The 21562-nt window shown below is 36.3% G+C and overlaps 2 protein-coding genes and 1 long non-coding RNA gene across 3 annotated transcripts; 2 read left to right on the top strand and 1 right to left on the bottom strand.

Annotated features, from left to right (window-relative positions):
- Nucleotides 1-705: 705 nt before the first annotated feature.
- On the bottom strand, nucleotides 706-6851 carry LOC124178744 (endoplasmic reticulum mannosyl-oligosaccharide 1,2-alpha-mannosidase). The gene is made up of 11 exons (XM_046562336.1): nucleotides 6367-6851; nucleotides 6112-6276; nucleotides 5708-5864; nucleotides 5427-5612; nucleotides 3993-4141; nucleotides 3712-3900; nucleotides 3386-3573; nucleotides 3170-3296; nucleotides 2936-3100; nucleotides 2339-2494; nucleotides 706-2254 (listed from the first exon to the last, which is right to left on the bottom strand). Exons 1-11 carry the CDS (start codon nucleotides 6463-6465, stop codon nucleotides 2036-2038), a joined length of 1800 nt encoding a protein of 599 aa, XP_046418292.1. The 5' UTR covers nucleotides 6466-6851; the 3' UTR covers nucleotides 706-2035.
- Nucleotides 1612-5430, top strand: LOC124177158. The gene is made up of 6 exons (XR_006869540.1): nucleotides 1612-1735; nucleotides 2303-2546; nucleotides 2962-3157; nucleotides 3405-3617; nucleotides 3703-5248; nucleotides 5322-5430. It is a non-coding gene; the product is annotated as an uncharacterized LOC124177158 (long non-coding RNA).
- Nucleotides 6852-11049: 4198 nt separating the features above from the next.
- On the top strand, nucleotides 11050-21158 carry LOC124178746 (methyl farnesoate epoxidase-like). The gene is made up of 8 exons (XM_046562338.1): nucleotides 11050-11206; nucleotides 14547-14801; nucleotides 15139-15376; nucleotides 15694-15853; nucleotides 16406-16517; nucleotides 17916-18096; nucleotides 19341-19597; nucleotides 20771-21158. The coding sequence occupies exons 1-8, from the start codon at nucleotides 11122-11124 to the stop codon at nucleotides 20980-20982; spliced, it is 1500 nt and encodes a 499-aa protein (XP_046418294.1). The 5' UTR covers nucleotides 11050-11121; the 3' UTR covers nucleotides 20983-21158.
- The last annotated feature ends 404 nt before the right edge of the window (nucleotides 21159-21562 follow it).

Raw genomic sequence — 21562 nt, forward strand, 5'->3', positions numbered from 1 at the left:
GCACTTTTGAAGAAACCAAATTCAAAGTGAAAGTGAACGGAATTTGTTTGAAATTGGAAATTGACAAACAATTTGCTGTTCCGATAAACAAAAAAATGTCTGAGTCTTTTCATGTAGAATCATCTGTCTCAGTATAATTAACAAACTTAAAGCCACGTCTCAAGGAATAATTACGTTAATAATAATATTCATCCCCATTGTAAGTCTTATATGTACAAAACAAGTTCTTTCAACATAATTACCCTACAAATCACTTTAGCTAGTATACGTAAAAAGATGTTTTTCATTTTCCCCTAGATATGCACCTGATACTCATCACGATCTGTAACACTTTGTGCTTTGCGGAATCGAAAAACAAAAGTCCCAAATAATTGCACACGTAGCAAAAATGTCTTGTAAAGCCAACTCAAGTGCCTTAAGTGGCTCACTTCCAGAAGTATTCCTAGTACGTGTACACATGGGCGTATTTATGGATTCACCTGGGAGCATGCGAAGCCAACCAAAGTGGAAAACCATAATTTTTTCCACCCTCACGATTATTGATACAGGAACACGAAAGATATGAGTACCTATATCTTAATTGACTATACTTTTTATCTTTGTGCAATGAGCGACACGATATTGTTTGTGGTGTTCGTTGAAATTGTCTAACACATTATGTCCTAAATTATACACACTTATAGTTTGTCTGGTTACTCTTCTGTCTCTATCTCTACCATGTATACAACAACATTTCTAACACGTGATGAACATATCATTTTTTTCTTTTTTTTTTTCATATAGATAAATGACATCAGAGTTTAGATTATTCTATACCGTGAGTTTTTCGTTTACACTTAGAACAGACGTCAATAATAATTATTGCTATATGTACGAGATTTTTTTTTTTTTCAGAAGACCTAGAGTTAATGAGTGTAGTGTTTTTTATTCTAAAAAAGAACAAAATCTCTATTTCTTGGCAATCTGTTTTTCCCTGATAACAGTTTTTACATAGGAAATTAGTCGTACGAAAATTACATAGAATATTATATTTACTTAATGCATATTATTCTTCTTATTTCATCACGCTTTACTATCAAATGTATCAACAATCATTCCTTTTTAGGCCTCAATTGCAGAATGCAGATAGCGCTTTCGATTGTTCAGACATTATTCACGCAAACGCCACTTTGAATAGCATTGGCTACTCTTATGTGACGTAAAACAGTAGGACTAGAAAATTTGTATACATAATACACAATGTCAACTATAATACACCCTTCCTTAGTGCCATCTAACTGCTTGCGTACTGCTTTTAGGTTTCTATGCATTCATTTTGGAGAACGTTTGTCCTGCAGTTTCATGTATAAAATTCAATACGTGCAAAAAATTGAAGCCATGTTTCCATATGTATAAAATGTAATGTACCTGGATAACAGTTGTTTTATTTCCTAATTATCATTTGGAGACACGTAATCTGAAAAACTTACAATTTATTCTAGAATGGGAAGGAGACGCTGCCTAGCGACATTACTATTAGTGGAAAATGCACAAAATTAAACTTATGCTTTGGACTCTGAAGAAAATGTCAATTTAATTTTCAACTTCGAACCTAAGGATAAACTGGTGAAATGAAATTTAAGTAGGTTTACTTTAAGTACCGTAACATGTTCAATCGAATAACTGACTGGTACTGGAAGTCATTGTCAGTTTTGATATGAAAATTGAGTTGCAACATGAACTTGATCACGTTCAGGTATGCTTTTATTGTGTTATACACACTTTATTAACAATACTTCGCTTATCCGAATCACTGTCAACTCGCTTCCCCTGAACTATAAAATATCTGATAAGAACTTTGTCGAGATTATACTTGATTATATTTCTCTGTGTAAAGTCAGTCACGTAATAATCATAAAATCGTTTGTGCACAATTGGATGATATAAAATAAATCGTTTGTCCACAATTTTACAGCGAATCGAAATCTCCAAAAAAAGTAAAACATTAACTATACATATCGATTGTGTATGGCAAACGAATATCTGACAGGCAGCATTATGAATCGTAAATTGGTAGCGGGTGGCCTTCTGAGTTAAATATCCATTTTTTCAAATCTATTAGTTGTCGAGTGTCGTCAAATAATAGATACAGGTATTTAAGAGTTTCACTCAACCAGAAACTTTCCATCATATCGCGAGGCCGTGTATTTTGCGTGCTCCGCACATTACCTATGCTCGTGTATCCATGTTCGACTTTGGTATACTTCTCAAACGCCTATTTGATAATTAAAAGAATATTGCATCAGTCTAAACCTTCTTATAGATGCGGATTACCTGGCTATAAAATTAAACTACTTACCTGGAATATTTCCCATCCCCAATCCTGGTAAGTTTTATTACCCGTCAAGTACCACATGTAGAACAGGGTCTCCAGAAATTCTGGGCGCAGCAAATTATGGGCATCATTTGCCTTCACGTACATGTCTAATTGATTAGCATCACCTTCCAATGGCTTCTGCAAGGTGAGACGAATCGATCAATACTGACACAACGCACTCAAATATAAAGTGAGTACCGGGTATTGCACAGATTCATTCAAGGGGGTATATACGGGTAGATTCAGCATCAAAAAGGCAAACTAGGTTTTACCATATCTGCATTATACAAGATATGTTACTGTGAGAGAATGTGGAATATTCACGTCTTTAAATGTTTCTCTGATATCGCTATCAGCTGCTGATAACCAAAATACGTGTTCCCTATCTAAAATCAGACATCACCTGCAATATCTCAAAATGGAATAATCTACAAATCGATCCATATCAGCATCATTTTTCCCCTTTAAAACCCTACAAGTATCGCATGAAACCTTCTCTTATATCTCTTTTAGTTTGTGAAATATTCACCTAGAAAGATTAAAGCCGACCACCCTGTATATCTCCTCAATAAGACTTGCCTGTATGTTGAAGTAACTAATTTCAGGTGCAAGGAATGTCGGCTGAACAGCATAAGTTTGGTAACAAGTGCGCACAAGCTCTTCGGCCAACTTCATGTGGTCGGATTGGAGGCCGTTGTGTGCTCCCAGAGCCAAGGTTCCTCCCAAAAAGCATACCAAATGGTCCTGCATAATTGAGATAACGGTAAACAGTTTGAACACACTGCTTCAAATATTCAAATGGTAGGTACGCACCATTTTAGGTTTCACATCCTTGTTTGAACCGACTAGTTCTGCGAGAAACATATACTTATTCGCAGCTGTGTACTTTACAAGATGCTTTTGCGTTCCCCAAATTGCTGTATTGTAATCATCGCGTAAACTGGAAAAAAAACAGTAGTTGATAAACAAAGGAGCACTACCATACATACCGAATAAATTGATACAGATAACTTGTCAATATATTCTCACTAATCTATTGTTTTTCCAGTCTGTAACCACTGTTTCAACAAATATTCATAGTAACTGTCCCCTCGTGCGCCGAACGAGATTGTTGACAATTCTCTAAACGCTCCAGTGTTGGCGTTTATAAAAATTGGAACAAGTCCGTCGAATTTCTTCAACTGATGTACATGCTCTGAAACCTTAGCTGCTGCTTCCTGAAACCATTCATAAATATGAAATTTAGAAAAATTTAACACAGGTGATGGCATAATAAAGGTTTAGTTCACTGCTTTACAAAATTTCGTGCATTTTCTATTTGTAAAAATATTTTTTATGTACGATAGATAAAGTACCTCAAACTTTGACTGGCCTGAAACACGGCTAAGATCGCGAAACTCCAACTGTATTGTGGTAACTTCACTGGTACTACTATCAGGGCCCCATTTTGGGCTGTGCGCAGTTCTGGTACCAAGATTGACGTCGGAATACGGAACACCAGATTTAGTGGAGAAGGCAGGCATCAATCGATCGCCAAGATCAAACTGAAAATGTTTTTTAAGCATGTTTTAAATTGCCAGTACTAATCGATAATAAACGGATACTTTTAAAATTCATTTTCATAATAACAGCTTACGGCTTTATCCAGGAATATTTTATCTCCCGACAAATGGTAAGTGCTCAACAGTCCGCCTAATACACGAATGGTCACTTCAAACAAATTCACATCCCTGCTCACCCCAAACGTTAAACTCTCTTCGACCCAAGCTCGAGCTTCCGCGAACTCTGTAATATTATTTTCATCAAACAATCAAAGACGACCGAACTTATTTGTTAGAGTGAAATTTACAAATTGAGAATATTAATGAAATGAAAATCAGTCAGAGAAGTGGTATGTACAAATCAAAAACAACTACCAGAAAAGTCAAAATCAACAAACTTTTACATGAGATGAGAACATCTGCATAAAAGTTTACCCCGGAATGTGATTATTTGTGTTGTCTTTAACTACTGTCTGGTGAAAAATCAGAGATCATTGTTTCAAAGTATGTGAATCTTGGATTACAAAAATTTCAGTTCAAATTCGAATCAAATTGAAATTCAATTGAACGTTATTATTATAACACTATAATAATCAAGTTTTCTGTGAGGTTGAAGTTTCTATAACATTAATATGACGATTCACTTTGAGCAAAAATTGTTATTTCACAACTTTAGGTTTGTGTGAAGCCTCAGTAGACCATGTTATAGTAAAATATACTCATTATTACCAACAGAAAATGGTTCCAAGCGTGACTCATCATTTTTTAATAAATTGAGGAGAATATGGTAGGTTTGCATACAATAGTAAATGAGAAATTAGATGGACAGGACCTGATTAAAACGTTGTGTCAGAGTTATTATTGTAGCCATGCGAGCGAGCTTACTCGTAAGCAAGGAAACCGATTGGTAAATACAATGGCGGGCACATGTACTCCCCGTACTACATGATAGTACAGTTGTTATGCTGCGCACACTCAAAGGTGAGGTGGAGTCCCTTCACGCTCCGCATACCTGAGTAACATATACTAGCTAGGACGACCTGAGTATCGAAAGGCAGCCAGTCCTGTCAGGCAAGTGCAAAGAGGAAACACAGATGACAGTTTTGAGAAAGGAATGATTCGGAACTATTACTCGCACATTCTAGAAATCGATGGACTGTGGCAACAGCACACTTCGAAGCAGGGCAAAGATTGGATGAGGAAGCGAAGTCAAGTCAAGTTTGAACTGAGGGCAACAGCAGAATGCAAGGCGGAGCGAAAGAGAACATTGCTGTGCAGGACAGATTGTTGGTGGAGCATTTTAAAGAATGAAAAGAGCTCAGATAAGAGCTAACGAGTTAAGAGAATGCTGGTAACGAATGAAAGTCATTTTGAAATCATTTCAATGTTTTGTTACATTAACGTTGATAACTTGAACCTTGTAGTTTACTACTATTTCGCTTGAAGTACAAAGTTGAAGTTCGTTACGTTAACATGGTACACTTTTAAATGATGCACGCTACACAGAGGGAGACTGAGTCTTTCCATACCAGAATTCAAGCCCATAATATACATTGTGTCCAGTGCATCAACGATCGTAAGACCAAGCCCGAACCATTCCTGATAACTGGCTGATATGGGTTTTAAATTATCATGTCCCCATGCGAACCTTTTGTACCCTTTCCAAGAGTGTAAAAATGCATCGACAACAGCTTTTTGCCTCTGGTTGCTGGGACCTAAAATAGAAAATCGGTTAGCAGAGAAGACTTGAAGGAATTGAACTGACAATGAGATAAATCATAGCGCAGTCCAACCTAGCACGATACTTTACCAGTAAACGTCATGGCAATCGGCTTTCGCTGCGGCGGTCCTATTTGATCATCGTCGACCTGATTCACTTCTGGCTGAAATTCTGGCTCCTCTATCACCTCACCGCCTCCTGCACCTCCGCCTTGATCTGCGTTCTCCACAACAAGTTCCTCGATGAGCTGGAAATTAGTAACATTAGATCAAGCGACGGTGTTGGCAAAGACTGAAGATATTTGAACGATTTTCAAACAAAGTTGAAGTCTGCAGCCAGAGTCAGCAGACAAACATGCTACTGCTGATCATAATAATGTAGCATAGCCTGAAAATGGTAATTTTTTCACAAGGTTGAACCCCTGATACTTTCCTGGCCCCGGATACTTACGCTAATGCTGGCCGTTAGCTTCAGTTGAACGAATTTTTAATTACCTTTTCCCATTTGGGTGCATCATGCTGCTTCGGATGACTCGTCTCAGTGCTGTTTGAAACTGAGCCTTTGCTGTCGCTCGGTACAAGATAAAAAACGACCAGACAAACGGTGATAACGACAAAGTAAATAATGTTCCGCTGAAACCTGGAAAGCTGATACCATTGCTGCAAGGAACAGTAAAATAATGAAATGATGAAATAACAATCATGGTTCGCACGCAGTGACTGGAAATAAATATATCAGGCCACACTCACACGCCATAAACTTTGTGGACTTCCACGTGCGAAAGCTGCTGTGTCGTTTATATTTAAACTTATGTAATCGGCATTGGCCAAATCTTTGGGTGCGTACATTTTATTCTTATTTTTCTATATAGGTTAGGTTAAGTTATATTTTTCTCGGTAACCGAATTATCGGTGTTAAGTTGACCATGCGCGAAAATCACAATTGACACATCACACGTGTCTTTGCATAACTGACATATCGCTACCCTCTCATTCGTTACGATCCAACTTACGTTTCCCCCTTATGTTACGTTTATTGTTATTCATGAGCCGCCGATAGCTGACGTTTCGCGGTTAAGGCTCCTTTTTGACGTGCATGCATACGCGGCTCGGCGGGTATCACTGTCAGTACACATACGAGTATAAATCTATACAGTATATGATACATCAGTAGTCACTGTCATCTACTATTCATTAGTGTGCGTGGTTGTATCGTTGGGTACGTGTCAAGTATTATGTCACAGAAAACCACCGGCAACCGACAGGAAACATTTTTGCGTAAACATTAGACAAACGTACGAATCGCCGCTAGTTCATGAAACTGTAAAACGTGGCAGGGTGAAATAGAAAATTTTAGAATATTTCGTGATTTTCTTTCACCATTGACTGACCATATTCTAATTATGGTTAATCGATGCGTTCTTCCGTCAATCGTTGACCGATATATTATTCTTCAGTCACGCGACAACGTTTGATGTTTTCATTAATTCAATTAAAATCACGTAATTGAATTTCCCGCGCTGATCTCCGCTCAGTTGACCATGCACGTGGAACGTTATTTTTCCAATCTTAGTTTTCTTTTTCTTTCATGCCGCACTAAGTCCGATTATCTCCTCATCTCTGTCATCACGGTTTGTCTATGATTCTTATTCCCATTAAAATCTTTTCCATTAATAAAGGTTATTCGAACCGGTTTTAGTCAGGAGTTTAAGCACTCGTTATTTACTTATAGATTTCTTTCCAGGTTTATGACACCACCATGCCATGGTATTTCTTAGGTATTTTCGTATTCAGATTTATTTAGATAATCTATTCAAATATTATTAACTTGACAGTGTCTTAGGAAAACAAACGGCTTTAGGATGATCGCTGACCGTGAGTCAGGTCTCGAACTAATCGGTTTCACATTGCAAGTGCTAAGTTCACAGTACACCAAATATTATTATCCAATTCAAATTTCGAACTACAAATTCGGATTCGTGATTAACGATTCAAAAGCCCGTGGATACTTACTATATGAGATGAAAATAAAATATTACGATTTTTTTTATTTTGAACCACTTATAATGTATAGTTTATATTGTTCCATTTAAAAGAATCTAACCATAGGGTACAGGAATCTTACATGCGAATCAAATTGCAATACAGTTTACAAAGGCAAAATTAGGGTTCAGGAGCATTCGATTTTTCCCTATTATGATTATGCTCTTAAACATTAATGGCTTTATCTTCCTTAGCTCGAACGTCAATAGTTGCAAGGTTTGTTCGGAACTTCAAAAACGCTCATTTCTAATTCTAAGTTTTCTATACAAGGGAGATTAAGTTCTCATCCCCTTTCCGCTAACCTTTTACAAACTATTATCGAATGCAAGAAGGATTCCTGCACCTCACAATATTTGAAAAAGATATTTTGGTCATTTTTAAGCACATACACTCAGAGAAATTTTTAGTTGCGGTTACCGCTCAGTCCTTAGCTATTTTCATTTTTTACCACAATCGAAAAATATAGATCTAGGTACAAAATGAAAATTAGTTTTCCAGCTGTTACTAGAAAGTCTAGTATCTGTTACTATTCTTTCTCATTATCAGCACTGTTATTATATTTTCTTGTGACTGTTGCGAAAATTTAATGCTCGTGTAACAACAAATCGATGCTAAAGCCTTATTTAACTAATAAAGTAGAGTAAACCGAACAAACTAATTTTGCGTCGCGATTACCAAAAAAGGATCGACAATAGCGCAAAATGGTTAGGCGTACCTCGTTTTTCGTAATTCCAACAATATTCAAACAGTTTTTTTAACCATACCTTTTTTACTAAATTTTTCTAATTACTGTAACAAATGAAATTTTTCTCAGTATACGTATCAATATGTTCAATAAACTCAAACAGCCAAATAAAGGTAGGGAGGTAGACCTCGGAAAGTTCTCGTAATCAATTTTTCGAAAGTATTCGGTGAATTTATTTGTCATCTCGTATTTCCTTCTTAACCATTCTTCTACTTTACGCTCTTTCAACACGTCAACTTCTCTAATTGGTTCTAGAAACATCTTCTTCCGGATCTTCGATACCCAGTTATATGTATCCTGATCTAAAATATATAACCTTTTAAAGCATAGCTTTGGATATCTGTTTTCAGTCATATGCTGAATTTTTAATACCCATTTAATTACAGATTTAAATAACGTTATTCCTATTTGTTGTTGACTTGATGCACATCGGCGGACCCAACAGTTTATCATAGAATTGGACTTGGATTTTCTCCAACTCGTTGGTAGATCTTATTGTGTCAGGGAGGAAGCGGCCAAACCCGTTTTACCAACCTGCATCTGCATTAGCCTTGCAAAACGGTATGCGGATTGAGTATAAAGGCAATTCCCAGGTATTTATATTTTGTCTTATTAATATTTACCTGGAGTTTATTAAGCATGCAATATTCGCCAAGTGCTTCAAAAATTCTCCTCATTCCGACATACGTATCTGCGAAAATATCTATTTCGTCCGTGTATGCCAATAGAAATATTTCTGTCACGTGATCAATTGTAACTCCTCTTGTGTTCTTTTCCCTGAGAAATCTTTAAAAATCTGCTATAAACAGAGCGAACGGAAGCGGCGAGAGCGTTTTCCCCTATAAAACATCGTCGGTTATATCTGTAGACTCCGATATATCATTTCCGTGTTTTATTCCGGCTACAGCATCCTTGTACAAATTCATCAAAGTGTTTATAATCTTAGAGCTAGCCCCAAAGGCGTGTAATTTTTGCTAGAGCAAATTACGACTGACCGAAGGAAAACCGGCCTCAAAATCGACAAAGGCGGCATAAAGTTTGCTCCTGTTTTTATCTCACAAGCACGATCGGCCAGTGCGGAAATTTGCTTGTCATTCTGGCAGTTTTTCATATTTTTTTTACGTCCATACCGTCTCAATCGACGTAGCTTTCCGTAACTTAGAACTGATTGGGTTTCGGCATTTATGAGTAACGTGACTTTTGAGTTATTCGAATACCAAAACACAAATAATAAAAATTTGATTTTGTTTTGTTTTATGTCACCCAAATTAACCACTTATTTGCTTCTGCTGTGTCTTTTTTACTACTTTTCTTATTTTATTCAATTTTTTTTCCATGTTATTTTACCATTGTGCATTGCATAATGCTAACTTTTCCCTGCGATATGTCAAAACACCGATTATTTGTGTTTATCTTCTTCTTTTTTGGTATTGTACTTTTCAGTATCTGCTAACAGAAACAGCTTATCTCATCGGTTACGTTAGAAACAGTTGAGTAGCAACTTTACACATTTTAAGGTGAACAAATCAATATATTTATCGTACTTTCCGCCACAGTTTCTGAAATTTTCGACTTCTGGAAACGAATAAAGGCTAAGAAACCAAATAGAGTATCGGAGTAACTTCTATTTCATCTCATGATAAAAAAAATCCGTCTATATGGATTATATATCCAATTTATAGTCATTAATCAAATCTTATTTTAGACCCTGAGAAAAACTAACGAAAACACTGATCAGATGTTTCTAGCAAACTACTAAGATGATTCTGACGTGACAACCCCGATGATCTATTCACTTTCGAAGTCCTGTGTAAGCTGGTCTCGAAAGTCATTCATAGTCATTGAAAGTCATTAAAAGTCAGTAGTTAATCAAAGTCTCGTTGTTTTATGTCATATTCTTTCTCAGCTTATGATGAATCAAAACTGAAGCTGAAAAAAGGTGTTTTGTACAACTGAATTGAGATTATTCTAATTCCAACTGCTTCATCGGCTTCTGTTGAAACCAAAAAAAAAATCAAGTGCGATAAAAAAGATTTTTGTTTTAATTTTGAACACTACACTCAATCGAGCCGTTGAACTTGCCCTCGACACTATACATATAACATCCAATGTTTACTAACTCAAGTTAATTGGCATCAATTGAAGGTACGATAATTTATGAAAGTCATTGGAACTCATCGGTAGCCACATGAAGTGATCAGAAATCTTTGGAAAGCCGTAAAAGTCCTTGGCTGTTAGTAGTATATATATATATACTCCCCCGATGTCAATTTTCTTCGCCTATCATAGAGCCTTAATAACGAATTAAATGTTGAAATTCCTTTCATCGCATAGCAACGAAATCACAATGTAAGGGCATACGGTAGATCCCTGTTTTCCGTTCAAGTCCAACAATTAATCTTCTTCGAATTGGCTTTCTGATTTCAACTCGCTTTTGATTTTGATCAACACTTATTATTGCCTACTGCATGCGTTATGGAAGCTGAAAATCTATCATGCTGTTTGATAGAAGAATTTCATTTGCATTCATCAATTTTGATCTGTAGTTTTTCAGTGCATACGTTCGTACCATGAGTTACATAATTGAGCTGGTCAAGTTCTACGTCAATGGCGAGGACTTACTAAACTGAGTGTACAGTCGACAGGAATATCTATTTGAATTTGTCACTCGAGCCGAAGACACTGCCGGCGTGTATGTCTCGTCAGTTCGCTCTGCAATGTCTACAAGTGTTCTTATTGTCATTATTATTCTACTCGGCGCTGTTAGTTTCTTTTTTCGAAAGAAAAAGAACTATCCACCAGGTAACTTTGAGCCTTTCTACTTTAATTTTTTTATTATCCCCTGGTGCATAAATTTATCCTGAATCAGAAGTAGAAATAATCTACGAACGCGGTGACGTGAAAATGAAAAGAAAATAAGAATAATAATTGACAGCGAATATTTGATTGAATTTCAAGAATACAATTCGCTTTTCCGGCATAATTTTTGACGAAATTCTTTACTATTATATGTGACTGGACGAAAATTTCGAGGAGTTTGTGAACACAATACGTGAAATTACTACCGTAGTAAATATCTGATTGACGGAATTATTCAAATTCCTACAGCCAGAAATCACGTTTCCTTTTTGTACTGTAAAAGTAAAAATTGAGAATTTTTATTCAGTTCGTGAAGAGCAAACGCTGAGAGAAGCTAAGTAAAATGCATTATTCTCTAGCGAATCAAGGGGAATCCGCCTTTCTCAACGATGACCCTTAAAACGCATCTCGTGTCAGAGAAGACACAACTTGATTAGTAATTATACACCGTTTTTACGTTAGTTCGAGTAATATTATGTCCAAAATAAGCCAAAGTTACAGTCTTACTGTCTTTCTATTTCACGTTTTATCACCCTTAAAAATATTCGTAATACGATGCGTTAGGAATAAGTTACTTGATCTCTTGAGAGATGCACTTGTAATTATTGCGGCGGTCTGTTTGCGTACAGACACGGTATTGGAACTGTTCCAAATATCGTTGGACGAATGCACGCGTTCAGTATCGGCTGTAGTGTTTCATCGAACCAGCGCTGCAGCGCCGTGATTCCCCAGAGGTTTTACAATAGCTAGTAAGTTACGATACAAGTGCGCCAAGTACGTCATTTTTACACGAGTGTAGTTTCCTGGCCGAGCGAAGCCAGGGAATAAAAACACGAGTGCAAGGATTACGTATTGTGATTTATTCTGAGTCACCAGAATGGCGCTGATAAGCAATAACACTAAGAAAAATTTCATTTGTTACAGTAACTAGAAAAATTAAGTAAAACAGGTATCGTTAAAAAACTGTTTGAATATTGTTGGAATGATGAAAAACGAGGTACGCCTAACCATTTACGCTATTGTCGATCCTTTTTTGGTTATTGCAACGCAAAATCAGTTTGTGAGGTTTACTCTACTTTTATAGTTAAACAAGGCATCAACGTCGATTTATTGCTGCGCAAGCGTTAAATTTTCGCAACAGTTACAAGAAAATATAGTAACAGTGATCGTAATTTTTTTTAACTTGACGCCCTGGACCAACCCCATTCCAGGACGAAGGATCTAGACGCCGAAGACCACGAAGCGATACGGCTGATAAGGCTAGCTTCGGGTGTCTTAAACAGCTAAGTTCATGCGTCGAAGTTTCTTCCGTCTTAAAAAAGATATCTTCATGCGTTTTGACGAGATCTTTTTATAGATATAGAAAGATTGCTCGTGAAGAGTGATTGAAGATAAACACATACTTTCTATCTTGCATGGAACATTTTTATTCCAGTGATATTTCGGTGGGATTTTGGTATTCCTTTAATGTAATTACCGTGACAATACAGTGTAAAAAATTCTCAACTACACGATGAAATCTAAGTGTAACTTCGGTACAATTTTAGTGGAATGAAATCCGCTAGGTATATATTTACAAAATATCAAATTCCGCATTTTACACGCAATTGTGAACAGAAACACTCCGATACATTTTTATTTGACGGAAAAATAAAGAAATGATGTGAATTCTACAAATTTACTATTGCGATTTCGTACAATTTATGCCATTTCTTTATTTCTGCCTCTAACAATAAGGAAAATGCATTGAAGTGTTTTTTTTTTTTTCATAATTGCATGTAGAATGGGGCCCTTGAGCCCTTTTTTGCGTTTGTTACACGTGGACTTCGATATTTGGAGATGTATAATTCAACGTTGAAATCGACCAGGGCATCTCCTGGCACAATGAGAAATAACAGTAAAAATCGGCCAATCGCCACGCGCCTTAAGAAACCTACACCAATGGTACGACTTATTGCTTATTCCTACTTCTCATTTCCTCTCATTGTGCCAGGGGCTTTAGTCTTCTATATAACTCATCGTTATAAGTATAATTATTCGTACTATTATCATACGAACCGACAATTATCTGTTCGGTTGGGTCTATCTTTTTTAAAATTCATGCATAATTTCCACACACTCGGAATATTATCCTATCACAATGTTCGACATTGGAGATATGATAAAAATACATATAGCGTAGTTAATGTCACGTATAACATTTTAGATTGGCAGGCATTAAACAGTATTTAGTTCGAGTGAAAAATGTGTTGTTTTTTTGTAAAACATGCATAAAACATGCTAAAAAATCGTTTAAAAATATAAAATAATCGGTACGCATTTTGAATTTTGTTTCAAATAAACAATCGTATGGATTTTGCGATATCTCTTTTTCTTTCGTTATAGATACAAAGTTGAAGAGGCTTTGGAACAATTGTGTCATTTCTAATATTTTTCCAGTTAAATTATACTCAAAAAATAAATAAGGACTAATTCAAGTACTAGCTAATGCATTTTTTACAGAATTTTTCCATCTGAAAGTTAGCGAACGCTTTTTGAAAAGTTTATAAGCAAATCGATTCATTATCCGGGAAAGCCAGAAATGCCATTTATATTCACATCCTGATCAATTTATTCCTACTTTATTAAATATTAATTATCAATGCACGTTGCCATGTTCGATAAAACGTGAGTTCATTATTCATTGAGCATTAACTGCATCACATATCTTGTCTTTCTGCTTAAATGCATGCAATAAACATTACGTTAGCTAAGATATCATTATCGAACAATTCATGCATTATTAATACATCCGTTTAAAAAAAAAATCTATTATTCTCAAGTGGGCAGCGTGTTGGCCTTGAGCACGCGCTTCGAATTTCCTGTATCAGCTAACGTTTACCTGGAATGCCTGTTACTTTAGAGTAACATCTGACACTGTTTCTTTCAACGGCCTACCCCTATTTTAGCGTTAGCGGTGTTAGCTAATTATTGAATGGCCCCTACAAAGTTACACTGTTAAGCAACATATAGTTATAAATGAAGGTTGAGGATCCCCTTGAAACGGTTTCAACTGATTCCGAACAACATCTTTGCGATTGGTTCATTACATTACTTACTTAATAATTCAATGATTCTTATATCACTGACACTGTAAATGGTCGTCGCAAGTAGTTTTACAGCGTCGCGTGCGAGTAAACATTTCACACGCACACTCGTGAAATTACATCTGAATTTACACTCCTAAGATGAACGAGTTTAATTCATTAGGGTGTGTTTTTGAGTAATGAAACCTCTTCAACAGGACCCTTACCATGGCCGGTAGTTGGGAACTTACCACTGTTTCGAAGGTTGTCTCGCAAATTTGGTGGCCAAGATCACGCTTTGCTAGAACTTTCTTGCATATATGGTAGCGACCTGATTGCACTTCGTGTCGGATCCAACGACCTCATTGCGGTTTCGGGACAGGAAGCTATTCAGCAAGTTCTACACAACGAGGAGTACGATGGACGACCATGGAACGAATTCATTAATCTACGAAACTTTGGCCGTAAAAATGGTGAATCAAATGCACGTACCATACATATGTGTGTTGAGTTAAGAGCCGGAGGCGACAACTTGCTGCGGAAAATTATGGGGTAGCAAGAATTTTCAAACGGCTTTCATCCTTATCGGTGATTAAACACTCTGATCGTCAAGTTTTCGTTTTTTCAACAAGCACTTGGCTATTTTTTTCGTTATATCTGTACTTATGTGTAAATTACTCGGTTTCTTTGTACGATTGATATGTCCTTCTTATGTCTGCTGAGAATAGCATTATGAATTTCAATGCAACCATAATGACTCTCGTGCATTAAAATGAGGAAATTTAAATTCTTCTTTGCTTCATTTTTAAGGAATAACATTCAATGATGGGCCGAATTGGCGAGAAATGCGCGCATGGCTCGTAAAAAATTTGCGAGTACTGGGTCTAGGCCGGCGTCAAATGTTAGACTTGATGACACAGGAGCTGAATGACATACTGGAAAAGATTAAAGACGGTGGTGTACGCAACCTTAGCAAAATCATAGCGCCAGCGGTGATAAATGTCTTGTGGACTCTCACTACAGGAAAAAAAATTGACGATACTCAGAGGTGCGTCTCTTTTCGAATTCATTTTACCCAAACTATTTCCTGACTGGGGGGAAAAGCGTAAGCTACGATAGAGAACCAAGCAGATCCAAATTATTCTCCCGATCCTTGAATTTTCACTGTTTCACCGCTTCATAAACATGCCATAATTCGAACAAATTTTTATCAGTTTAATAATTTCGAAATTAATTATGACGGGCCTGCACAGTATAATTAAAAACAACGGGGTTTCCTCTGGTTACGTCACTGCTTGCACAACGCATTCTTATGAATTGATTGGGTCTCTGGAATTATTGTAAACCGTGTTACTTGTGCCGTAGAATGCTGTACTTCATAGATCTGATGGAGCGACGTTCCCAAGCCTTCGACATGACTGGTGGTATTTTATCTGCTTTGCCCTGGATCAAGTACATAGCCCCTGAAAAATCCGGATACAACCTGCTTACCCAAGTCAACATGGAGTTCAAGAGATTTTTCATGGTTTGTTATTGTTTCATGATATTATTTTCATAAACGAAATTACGGGGTCCATAATCTTTAGTACAGTGAGACTTCCCAAAACAATATTAACGTCTACATTGTGTTTATGAAAATTTTTAGACTGTCCGTTGTAAAGAGGTATCCGTTGTTGGGAGGTCTCCGCACTGAGAAAAATTTCATTTGTTATCGTATCTAGAAAAATTTCTCTCAGTGCATGAAGAAAAGTTTCGTTGTATGACGTTTCTCCGTTCCTATGACACATTGCCCTTACATTTTTATGCTTACAACTCTACTGTAAAACTGTTCCAAGGCATTCGAGAAATCCAGGCGTCATAAATGTCAACTTTGATTTAGTGACTCTAGTTTTAATACGACCTCAAAATGAAATGGAGAAAAAACTCCGAAGTCGTTCGGCAGACATTATATAACGGGAAAATTAGATTCGAAACGTATTTCTCGAGGCAGAGACCGTTTATCACTTAACGAATTCATGCAACCCTTAACCAGACGTGTAAATCTCTGATAACTATCGACGTTTAATTTTTTTTCCAGGAAACAATTGAGGAGCATAAGAAAAATTACACTGGAAAGGAACAAGATGACTTGATAAACGTGTTCTTCAAAGAAATGTATTCAGAAGCAAATTCCGATGGACTTTTTAACGGCAAGTAGCTACGTAGTATCAAATAACCCAGCTTGTTTGATTGATTTCCTCAAGATTGTATAAATATAACGAAAAGTTCTTAAAACGGTTTTGTGAAGCTTAACCTTTCACTTTTGTGAATCGAATGCAAATTTTCTATATAGATAAATACATTTGTATAAACGGTTCCAAGAATTATTCGAACACGTCGCTTGACCAACTTGAGAATATACTTGCTGCAAAAGATTCATTTACCATTATCAGCTCATTGTTGAATATGTTTTATAGAAAGAAAAACTTTCCACAGACAAATCCATATAGCAAAGAAATCGCTCATTTTGTCAGTCCACTGCAGAGCTCGGGTTAGGTAAAGATAAATACAATCACAAAATAAAATCAAAAAATATTTCAAACAAAGTCGTTATGAATAAATTAGAAAAGTAGAAAATAATTTTTTTTTTCTGACGGAGTCGTGCACTGTCATTTTGAATTGTCTTTACTGATTTGAAAGTCGAATGAAGATTTTTAGAACTATTTTAGAAACTTTTTTGTGCCATTTTAAAAAATCGGAAAACCTTGGGAATTTCTTCACTTGGTCCAATTGCCTGTTTCAGTGATCTCGATATTGAATGATGTCGAATATGGACAGAAAATTTCATACAATTATTGTTATTGCGACAAATTTACAAACCTGTCGACTGAAATGTCCGAAATATTGACATGATTTAGGCTCTTGTTTGTTTATTGTTTTTATGGTTTTTTTTTTTTAATCACGCTGATATGACAAGACAAAGCGTACCAAACTTTAGGCAGATTGTTACTCAGTACTGTATTTTAAGTTGCAAACTTCGAGGCGTTATTACATTCATATCGGTCTCTTAAGGAAAAACAGTATACGCAAAAGAAGCTTTCATCTTCCAACTATAATAAATATATTAACGTTAAAATAGAAGCTTGTTGCAAAGCGAATAATCTGTTGATGTAACATCGCAAACATTCTTAACTTTGTTATAACCTTGCGAAAATCGTTTGGTTATTCGCTCATTCACTAAGATGAAATATAGAGAATACTCGGTATCGCGTAAATTATCCATTTGTTTACAAAGCTGAAATTTTTCAGAGTTTGAATCACTATCGTATTATTTATTTAGATTATGATTTCGTAAACGAAAGATTCTGTTTGAAAATTCTTGCCGTGTTTTTAAAAGTACGTTGTATATGCTAAACACTATAAATCGGAGTGCAAAATTTACAACCTGATGTGCCGAAATTCACCGAGTTTCTTACATTGCATGAAAACCCTTCGCCCGAAAATGTGTAATTAATCGATGACAAAAAAATTGTCATCTTTGATAAATAAGGCTTTTCTTTTTCCCGTAACTCAACATGCCTCACTGATGTTACGTGAATTTTTAACAGAAAATGAATTGCTGATCATAATGATGGATCTCTTCATCGCCGGGATAAACACTACTAGAACGACATTGAATTTCCTATTTCTGAACATGATAGTAAACCAGGATGTTCAAGAACGGCTTCACCAAGAGTTGGACAAGGTGGTTGGTTTCGGTAGATCTCCGGACCTCAACGACAGAAAGAGGTAACGTTAAAAGTACCAAAAACCTGATGAACCAAAGGTTCAAAAGTTTCGACTCAGTTAATCAAGTTGAATTCAAGGAGACGTACAATAATACGAATAGACAGCGGAAAGTGGATGAATTTTGGGAATTTGTGCCTCGATAAGAGTATTATGTAGATCGGGCTTAGTGTGCACATTTTTTCGAAAAATTCAATTGATAGTGAGCATTGGTATTGACAATAGTGTAAATTTATGAGGAAGAATCAAATCTAAACTTCAACTGGCTACTTTGCTAAAAAAAACGACGTTATTATCAGTGAATCAGTGAAAAAAAGGTAAAGGGTTCAAAATTGATAGTCAATTTGACGTTGTTTATAGTCGTGTAAATCACAATACTAGTATCGGTCATATTTTTTATAACAGTGAAAACTTTATTTCTCATCCGAATTGACGGTAAAAAAAATATTACTCATAATACTATTATCGTTACAATACTCTGACAATTAGCAAGAAAAATAATTTAAAAAGAGGGTTAAAATTACCATACATGTAGTTTTGCACGGAGCTATCCACGAATAGTAAAATGACCCGAGGTCATCGGGTCAACTGTACCACCGTCATAGTTTGAGAAACTATAAATATAATTTCACCAACCATATTTTTATAGCTGTATTACGAATTCGGCACAGGTGGTCACAATCATTGGTTTGCGAATTCTTTTGAATTGAATATTGATTGGAAGATGGTTATCTCTACTACACGAACGTAGGAATTGCCAATAATAATATTATGGCAATCCGTACTATAAAACCACAATTATTTTTAACAACAAAATATAGTAGTAGCCTCCAGTTACCCTGTATTACAGTTAAAATGTGGTGAATTCGATTACTTTTTTTCAAAAGTATCAAGCGAATTTCATCCTTCGGCACCGAAATCAACTACAAAGTCGTTGAATGCAGATCATTATGCAGAAATTTGTCACAGATAAATTTTATTTTAAACGCCAAAATAATATTGCGATCATTCCAAAGTTACAAACATCAAAAGTTCCTCGATTTGAATTTATGGATTTTGACTCTTTTCCGTATTGAGAATGCATTCTTCCGAAAAAATTGAGCTCAATCGACTTGAATTTCAACCTCTTTCATTTATGTTTTACCGAGTTTTCGCCTGTATTGTGCCGCGCTGATGAGAAAATTCATAAAGCTCAGCAGCTTTAAATTGTAAAAGAGAAAAATTCATGCTGTGATAATTGTGCACAGATTGCCATACACAGAGGCTGTCCTGACGGAGTCGCAAAGGATGTGTTTGGTCACACCTTTAATAGGGCCACGCCGCGTTCTTCGAGAAACTAAACTTTCGGGCTACACGATACCGCAAGAATCAACGATGATTCTGAACCTCACGAGCATACACATGAATCCGGAATATTATTCTGAACCGGATATCTTCAAACCGGAGAGATTCTTACAGAACGGTGTTTACGTCCCAGACAAGCATCTCATCCTCTTCGGTGAAGGTGAGCTTTTGCATATTTATGTATATTTATATATGTATATATGCTTAAGGATGAGTAGACTAGGCTAGACTGTCTGAATCATAAGCTAGGAAAGTAGGAAAAAAAAAAAAGGATTTTAAATAGTTTCCAACAACGTTATTTGCATCATTCACAGTGAACACGAACGAAACAGCATTACGAATAGAATCTGTGACAAAATCGTATGCCGATAAAAGTAAGCCCAAAATCATTAGAATTGGATGAAAAAACCAGCCGGGTTCAATCACCTTGATCGTTCTAATTATAAAATCTTATCTCTGACATCTCAGCTAACGTTTTATTCGAATTTCCTCAGATTCGTTTCTATCGCATAAAAATGACATTGACGATAGTTTCGTTCGTGTTAACCATCAACGGTGCAAAAAACCTCAAGCCAAGATTTTTCGAACGGTTTTTTTCTCTTCTATCCTTTGATTAATTCTTGACATACAACCGAGATTACTTTCGACCGGTTAAACTTTTCTCTAATTATTGCTGCGAGTCCGTCAATCCTCGATTTCTGATCGGTTATCGCCTGCGGCTGATTCGAGCCGTACGTACGTACGCATATTACACACGGTACGTTATACAGCTGCGAGATTAGTGAGTCTTAGAAAATTAGGCGATCAGTTATTCTGTTACCGCCAAGGGCAAGACGCCATTGACAGTGTCGTTGACTGCCACGGATATATATATGGTATGTATAATAAATAGACTTTTATGTCCGGCGTCACTAGGTGTTAAGGTGATATTCCTACGCGTCTGTGTTAAAAATGAAAGTTTAGCATAACGCGATATTTATACGCAAGTTACTTGACCCCTTGCCGCTTCAACTTTCAATCCAACCTATTCTTTTTTCCAAAACTATATTGCCCATTTTTTTTTGTCCCTTGTTTTCTCGCCGATTTCAATCAATTCTTTTGTTTACTGGCTTGTTTGTTTGTTCGTTTTTTATTTTATTTTATTTTATTTTATTTTTTTTGTTTGTTCACCTTTCGTTCGTACTCGTTCTTCTCTTTCACCGAAGCAAGTGATCGGTATTTATTGTTTTCTTTTTTCCGTCGCACATTTTTTTTTTTTTTTTTTTTGCTTCTTCTCTTAATTTCCTTCCACTCCGCAAAGTGAATGTTATTACGTCCCGGGCTTAATCGACAGGAAAACGACGCTGTCCGGGCGAAATCCTGGCGAGATGTGCCATCTTCCTACTCTTCAGCGGCGTAATGCAGCGGTACCGTTTACTTCCGGATCCTGGAGAAGAGCCCCCAACGCTGGTCTGTTTACCAGGTCTCACAATTTCGCCGAAACCGTACGATGCTCTCCTCATTCCGAGACAAGCGGCTCCTTCGTCTGTCGATCTACCAAATTGACCTGAAAGTTCGATGGCCAGAAAGTTAAATTCGAACCATCGGCTCCTGTATTCTTTAGGAATTTACGCGAGGTCTGTATGAAATTATATGTTCAACAGTTTGTCGACCTACAACGTTTGTATCGATTTATGCATTATGTATACGATATACGATAATATACGAGGGATTTCTTACGGCGAATCTGCAGTTTAATAAATTTTCAATAATTCGCCGTGTGTAAAACATAATCATCGTGTCGGAAACAAATTTATAGCCATTTCGACAAATTTCTTAGATATCTTCTTCGTATAACAGGTTTTTATAGAATTATTATTCATGATCTTCTTCTTTTAACTCTTGAGAAATTCGATTGCTGTAAATCGAACGGCGAGAATTTCATACTGTTTCCAGTGCTTTTATCGACAGATTTTTATCCCTCGAAAATTTCTCTCAATTTTTGAAACGTTTTTTAAAATTATTCAGAACGTAACGGACCTGGCTGGAAAGTGTCCTGAAAAATGTTACGAAAACATTTGTGATAACGTATTTTAGATAGGGAACGAAATTCTGTCGTGGCTTTTACGTTGAACAGGAGAATGAG

Source organism: Neodiprion fabricii, chromosome 3 (assembly GCF_021155785.1).
Source record: "Neodiprion fabricii isolate iyNeoFabr1 chromosome 3, iyNeoFabr1.1, whole genome shotgun sequence".
Classification (NCBI taxonomy): Eukaryota; Metazoa; Arthropoda; class Insecta; order Hymenoptera; family Diprionidae; genus Neodiprion; species Neodiprion fabricii.